Here is an 8,020-nt window from a genome sequence, read left to right as displayed (position 1 = left end):
TATTCTCGTCTTTCTGCCCACTCTAGATTACAAGACTGGAGGGCCCAGAGCTAGATCCCAAACTCAGGGCCTGTGTCTTCACCTCTAGATTGTAAACTCACTGTGGGCAGGGAATGTGTTTGTTGCATTACCCTCTCCCAAGTGCTCAGTACAATGCTCTGCACACAGTAATCACTCAATAAATACAATTGATTACTCTCTCCAGTGCTTATACAGAGCTGCGATCATTGTATGGGGATAACAAAAGGACATTGTCTATTTAATTAATTTTTCACATTTGAGATGCTTGCCACTGATATGCCAGTTCAAGAAGTACATTTTAGGTATTAGAGTGCTGCTTTTTCTTTTTAATTTTTCCAAACTCATCCATGATCTCATATTCTCCTCCCAGTGTCCCTTTGAGGTAGGTAGATATGGAACATATTCTCCCCATTTTACAGTTGAGGAAACTGAGGCCCAGGGAAGTTATGTGACTTGACAGAGGTCACACAGCTTGCCAATAGCAGGGCTGAAATTAAAACCCTTGTCTCCTGATGCCTGGCCCTGGACTTTCACCAATAGAGCTCTCATGGAGCTCACAATCTAAGTAGGAGGGAGAACAGGGATTGAGGCCTGTTTTACAGATGAGGAAACTGAGGCACAGAAAGTTTAAGGCCCTTACCACCGGTCGTTAGACCACATTGTTCCTCTAATAATCATGGACCCGGGAGTCAGAAGGTCATGGGCTCTAATCCCAGCCCCACCACATGTCTATTCTGTGACCTTGGGCAAGTCAGTTCACTTCTCTGTGCCTCAGTTACATCATCTGTAAAATGTGGATAGAGACTATGAGCCCCACATGAGACAGGGACTGTCTCCAATCTGAATTGTTGTATCCATCCCAGAGTTTAGAACAGTGCTTGGCATATAGTAAGTGCCTAACAAATACCATAAGTATTATTCTTATTATGATGATAATTGGACAGGATATTTCATTCAATTCCTCTTTCATGTTGAATTATTTCCAAGGGAGGAGATAATTCTCCATCACAGCAATGGAGTCTTTTAAGGGATGGGGTCTTTTTTCCCTAAAAAGGAACCCAGGAGTTTGGTGACCTGGCGGTGACTGTTGAGCAGCACGAAGGGGCTGATGGTGGGGTAACCACTGACCACGAACTGTGAAATGACCAAGAGGAAGGAATTATTTCTCAGCATCGTCCCAAGGAAGAGGGAAAGGACAAAGTCTCCAGAATAAAAGACCATGAAGCAGCTCACCAGGAGCAGGATGGTTTGGGTGGCCCGGGTCTCCGGCGAGGTCCTGGATGTCGGGTGGTGGCCATGGAGACGGTGGACCCTCTGGCTATGTCGGAGGAGGAGGAGGACCATGTAGCCACTGGAACCTCCCATGAGCCCCAGGGAGAGGATTGGACCGTCATAAGGGTCAGGAGGGGCCCCTGGAGCAGAGCGCTGAGGTATGTGTTGATCCTGGACACCACACAATAGTTGTCATGGAAACTGTTCCCTCTGCTGGTCACGTTGGGGGACAAAACCATCTTCACGAGGAGGTTGGCTTCCACCAGCATGTTGATGAACCAGACACAGGCAGGGAAGATGCGCTTGGACATCTGGGCTTTGAGCCGGGTCCAGGATGGGTGGCTGGGACCAATGGTAATGGCTTGGGTCGCACTGAGAAGACTGGTGGTGCCCATGGAGACACCACGCGTAGCGCGGTAGACAAAGGCGAACATCTTACACCCGACGTCGGTCTGGAGCTGCCGCAGACTGAGGGCTGATACCGTCACCGTGACAACCCTGGTGAGGAGCATCACAGTGTGGACCAAGGCCAAGTGGGAGACGATTAGGTCTGTGGGCTTGGGCTGATGGAGCTGGGGGAGCAGGAAGACATGGACCGTGAGGAGGAAGGAGTTCCCAACGAGTCCCACTGCTGTCTGGGAGAGGAAGCAGATTCCCTGGATGAGGTCTCTGGAGACCATCTCGGACGAGCCAGGGCGAGGAGTGGTGGGAAGGACACAACAGGGTCTGAGGGGAAAATGGAATTTAAGAGAGAGCGTGAGGGACTGAAGATTGGTTCCTCTGGCCTGTCAGTTCATTGTGGGCAGGGAACGGGTCTACCAACTCGGTTGGATTGGACTCTCTCAAGCATCTTGTACAGTGCTTGGCACACTGCAGGCATCAGATCAATACCATTGATGATGACTTTTTCTATGGGGTCTGTTAAGCACTTACTATGAGTCAGGTGCATTTTATTGAATCTGTTAGTGCTATGTGCCAGGCACTGTACTAAAGGGTTTTCCATGGAATTACTTAGTGCTAACTATGTGTCAGACACTGTATTAAGTGTTCTTTTTATGGCATTTGTTAAGTGCTTACTATGTACCAGGCACTGTACTAAATATTGGGGTGGATACAAGCTAATCAGTTTGGACACAGTCCCTGTCCCACATGCGGCTCACAGCTTTAATTCCCATTTTACTGAGGCCCAGAAAAGTGAAGTGACTTGCCCAAGGTCACACAGCTGGTAAATGGAGGAGCTGGGATTAGAACTCAGGACTTTCTAACTCCATTCATTCAATTGCATTTATTGTCCGCTTATTGTGTGCAGAGTATTGGATTCAGTGCTTGGGACAGTACGATATAACAATATAACAGATACATTCCCTGTGCACAACGTGCTTACAGTCTAGAGGGGGAGAGAGACATTAATATAAAAGAATAAATTGCAGATAGGTATATATGTGCTGTGGGACTGAGAAAATTCCACTGTGACCAGTAACCCCATTTCAATTCCCCCCCCCCCCCCCAACACACACTCACCTCCTTTTCTTGGGAAAATACTGTACAGTGAGGGGGTACAACGATGTGTTTGATGAGTGCTTATTGTGTGCAGAGTACTGTACTAAGTACTTGGGAGAAAACAATGGTTATTTATCCTTTGATGGTATATATTGAGTGCTTATTGTGTGCAGAGCACTGTACTAAGAACTTAGGAGGGTTCAGTACAGTAGGGTTGATAGACCTCTTACCTGTCCACAATGGGTTTGTGGTCTAGGGTGTGGGCAAACATCGATGTAAATAAATTATGGACATAGACATTAATGCTGTGGGGTGAATATCAAGTACTTAGGGTACGGATCTCTCCTAGGAATCAATGCCTTACCATGGCAGGAGAGTTTGGGTACATCAATGAAGCTTAGAGTTATGCCACTGAGAGATACTCTCTCACTAGGGATACACTTAATGGAAAGGTCTAAGCAGAAACATCAGACAAAGTTGGTTCACCTGTGCTGGGCAGCAGTGGCATGGGAAAGAGTCAAAGGCCGATGATCAAGTGATCGAAATGTTGATCAAAGACAATGGCAGAGACTCGAGTTTTCACTGCCCAGAAGAATGCAATGATAAACCACTACCCTATCCTTACCAAGAAAACTCTATGGATGCACATACCAGAATGACTACAGATATAGTGCTGGAAGATGAGCCTCTCAGGGCTGAAGGCACTCAGTGGAGTGACTGGGGATGAGCAGATGACATGTCAGAGTATCATGGGTGTTTATGATGTGGCTGGAATAAAGATTTTGGGACCTCTGGTTGCTGATGTCGCCATACGAGAAATGAGTATCCGAAGCTGTAAAGATACCTTTATTATTGGAACATGGAATATGCATAGTATGAACAAGCGAAAGCTGCAAATACTCAAGAATGAAATGGACAGATTGAAGATTGACCTCCTAGGATAAAATGAAAAGCAATGGACTGGTATTGGGCATTTCCAATCTAGTGAGCCTATCATCTACCACTCTGCTCATGCCAGAAATAGAAGAAATGGTGTCGTAATGATGACAAAGAAAATTTCTAAGACAGTTACCGGATAGAATGCTGTCGATGACCAATTGATACTTGTTAGATTCTGAGGAAAAGCATTCAATATGACATTTCAGGTTTACACCCCAACAATAGATGCAGAGCAAGAAGAAATAGGTTCTCAATGAAGTGCGGAGAGAGATTGATAAAAGCTTCAAACAAGATGTGTTGATTATCACTGGGGAATGGAATGCAAAAGGTGGTAATGGAATGGAAATGAAGATTGTTGGCAAATATGGCCTTGGAAATCAGAATGAAGCCAGACACCGACATTGATATTTGTGACTCAAATGACTTTTCAATTGCAAACACCTTCTTTAACCAACTTAAACGACAAATCTACACATGGACATAACCAGATGGACTATATAGAAATCAAATAAGCTACTTTATTTGTAGAAAGAGATGGAGGAATTCTATTTTGTCAGCAAAAACATGAGCTGGAACTGATTGTGGAACAGATTATGAGCTGTTAATGTGTAAACGCAGGTTAAAACTTAGAAAGATCAACCATGCCTTACAGCAGCCCCAATATGACCTGATGAATATTCCCCCTGCATTTAAGGATCACGTAAAAAATCGATTTAAGATATGTACTCTCAAAGGCAAGCAGCCACAGAAAATGTGGATTGGGATTAAAAGTGTCATCAAGGAGGAAAATGACAAAATATTGCAAAAGTTCAGGGAGCCGAAGAAGTCAAAATGGATGTCAAACATAATTCTGGAAGTAGCCAAGAAAAGGAAGAAAGCAAAAATCAGATAATAAAAGAACCTGGTTAAAGACCTGAGCTAAGAATTCCAGCACTCTTCCAGGAAGGAGAAACAGGAACATTATTAGAGCATATGTAAATAATTGGAATAATAATAATAATGTTGGTATTAGTTAAGCGATTACTATGTGCCGAGCACTGTTCTAAACACTGGGGTAGATACAGGGTAATCAGGTTGTCCCACGAGAGGCTCACAGTTAATCCCCATTTTACAGATGAGGTAACTGAGGCACAGAGAAATTAAGTGATTTGCCCACAGTCACACAGCTGACAAGTGGCAGAGCAGGGATTCAAACTCATAACCTCTGACTCCCAAACCTGTGCTCTTTCCACTGAGCCATGCTGCTTCTCTAAGTCAATAACAAATGTGGGTGGGCAAGATCAGTATTTCAGAGGATTTAAGGAAATTAAGGAAACATTTCATCCTCGTATTGGTTTTACCAAAATTAAAGATAAACTAATGGTAAATGATGCCAGTGGAATCAAACCGATATAGAAGTAATACACACAGGAACTATACCAGAATGTTAGCAATATACAACAAGTATTTGAAAAAGTTCCTTATGAATTAGAGTCACTCATGGAAAAGTGAAGTTGGATCAGCTTTGCACTGTCTTGCCAAAAATAAGGCTTCCTATTGAGGTGTTTCAGGCAACTGGAGAATTGGTTAAAGCCCTTACCAAATTATGTTAACAGGTCTGGCTAACCACTCAATGGTCAACTGATTGGAAGAGATTGATTTATGTTCCCACATTGAAGAAAGGAAGAAAGGAGATATGACTAAATGCAACAATTATTGTACAATTTCCTTTATCTTACATGTTAGCAAGTTATTGCTCAAAGTTAAAAGGCATCGAATGGACACCTACCTGAAACATCAATTGCCTGATGTTCAAGCAAGATTCCAGGAGGATGAGGGAGGCGAGATATTATTGCTGATGTTTGTTGGATAATTGAAAGGACAAGAGAATATCAAAAGGAACTCAGCCTGTGCTTTATTGATTACAGTAAGGCCTTTGACTGCATAGATCATGAGAAGCTCTGGAGCACATGAAGGAAATTGGGCATGCCGGATCATTGAATTGCATTAATATAGAACCTGTATACTGGACAGGAGGCTACAATAAGAACAGAATATGGAGAAACTGATTGGTTTCCCATTAGTAAGGGGGTAAGGCAGTGATATATCTTAACGCCTACCTGTTCATTCTTTATGCCGAATATAGAGAGAGAAACTGGATTGGATGAAGATGAACGGGGAGTCAATATTGGAGGAAGGAATATAAACAATCTTCATTATGCTGATGATACAACCCTACTAGCAGTAAAATAAAGAGATTTGTGGGGTTACTATTTAAAAGTTAAGGAGCAGAGCAAAAACATGGGCCTCCATTTGAATGTCAAGAAAACAAAGATCATGACAACTGGAAGTTTGAACATATTTATAGCATATAGAAAGAAGAAATAGTTGACAATTTTTCTCTCCTGGGATCCAAAATCTCTAATAAAGGAACTAGTAGTCAAGAAATATGCCAAAGATTAATGCTAGGAAGATTTCCTATGAAGAGCCTCGAAAAAGTCATGAAACGTGCTGATGTAACAATTGACACGAAAATTCAAATTGTCAATTCTAAGGTTTTCCAGTGACGTTATGTGGATCTGAAAGCTTGCCATCAAAAGAACAAGATAGAGAATCGATTCTTTTGAAACGTGACGTTGGAGAAGGCTTTTACAAATACCATGGACTGCCCGAAAAACAAACAAATGGACTTTGAAGTAAATTAAGCCGATGCAGTCTTTGGAAGACCAAATGACATGACTTAGATTAGCATATTTTGGACACATAATCAGGAGGACTAATCCTCTGGAGAAGACACTAATGCTAGGAATAGTCAAGGGAAAATGTGAAAGAGGCAGAGCAGCAGCTAAATGGATAGAAACCACAACAACAATACCGGAAGAATCGTCAGCAAGGGTATGGATTATGACAGAAGGCAGGATGTTCTGAAGAAAATATATCCATAGAGTCGCTATGAATCGGAAACGACTCGATGGCACTTGCTAATGATAAAGGGTACAGATCCAAGTGCATAGATAGATGATTCAGAAAGGTGAGGAAAAAGGCGGCAATGAGGGCTTAGTCAGAGGAAGCTGCTTGGAGGAGATGTGATTTTGAAAACCTCGAAACCATAAGCTCCTGTGGAGGGGAAACATGTCTATCAACTCTGTTTATTCTGGATTCTCCCAAGCACTTAATACAGTGCTCTGCGCACAGTAAGCACTCAATAAATACCATTGATTGACTGATGAAGAGGAGGGAGATCCAGGCAGAAGGGAGGTCATGGACCAAGTGGTCAGTAACTAGATATATGAGAACGAGGTACAGTGAGTTAAGTTGGCATTAGAGGAGCACAGTGTGCAGATAGGGTTACCAGTAGACAGCGAGGTAAGGGAGGAGGGGCCAAGGTGATCAAGTCCTTTAAAGCTATGACAAGGAGTTTCTGTTTGATGTAGGGTGGTTGGGTAACCACTGGAGGTTTTTGAGGGAGGGGAGAACATAGAATGAATGGCTTTTTTTTTTTTTACAGAAAAAATGATCCAGCCCCTTCTCTACTACAATCTCAGAGTCAACTGAGAGTCAACTGGCTGGAGGTTTTTGGAATCGTTACTGACAACAGATTGTTCCCACTGCAGTCTGCTCGGCCCGATTTGTCTGGGCATGAGTGTGGAAGGTGGGCAGCGGGGGAGTGGGTAGAGCCCCAATCATCAGCCCCGTACCCCTGAACATTTCCTTTGTCTATCACCGAACAGAACTCCAATCATGCAGTGCTATTTATTGAGCACTTACTGTGTGCAGAGCACAGTACTAAATGTTGGAATCTATCAGTGGCAGTTACTGAATCCTTACTGTGTGCAGAGCACTGTACTAAGCATTTGGAATCAATCAATGGTAGTTACTGAATGCTTACTGTGTGCAGAAGCACTGTACTAACTTCTTTGAAATCAATCAATTGTGGCATTTATGGAGCAATCACTGTGCAGAGCACTGTACTACATGCTTGGAATCAATGGTATCTACTGAGCACTCTCTGTGTGCAGAGCATTGTGCTAATAATGATAATAGTAATAATAATAATGGTATTTGTTAAGTGTTTTACTATGCACCAAGTATTTTTCTCGGTGCCTGGGGTAGATGCAAGGGTAATCAGATTGTCCCACATGGGGCTCACAGTCTTAATCTATTTATTGCCATTGTTCTTGTCTGTCTGTCTCCCCTGATTAGACTGTAAGCCCCTCAAACGGCAGGGACTGTCTCTATCTGTTGCTGACTTGTTCATTCCAAGAGCTTAGTACAGTGCTCTGCACATAGTAAGCTCTCAATAAATACT

At 43.1% G+C, this 8,020-nt stretch overlaps 1 protein-coding gene across 1 annotated transcript; it reads right to left on the bottom strand.

The window, feature by feature from the left end:
• Positions 1–969: 969 nt before the first annotated feature.
• On the bottom strand, positions 970–1,973 carry LOC114808874 (vomeronasal type-1 receptor 1-like). Its single transcript, XM_029057130.1, is given in 2 exon segments — positions 970–1,406; positions 1,409–1,973. Coding segments are annotated over 2 exon segments (927 nt in total). The 3' UTR covers positions 970–1,044.
• Positions 1,974–8,020: the final 6,047 nt, after the last annotated feature.

The sequence above is a fragment of the Ornithorhynchus anatinus genome, unplaced genomic scaffold (genome assembly GCF_004115215.2).
Source record: "Ornithorhynchus anatinus isolate Pmale09 unplaced genomic scaffold, mOrnAna1.pri.v4 scaffold_344_arrow_ctg1, whole genome shotgun sequence".
NCBI lineage: Eukaryota > Metazoa > Chordata > Mammalia > Monotremata > Ornithorhynchidae > Ornithorhynchus > Ornithorhynchus anatinus.
Note: the sequence above shows the minus strand (reverse complement) of the source record. Positions and strands in the feature narration are given on the sequence as shown.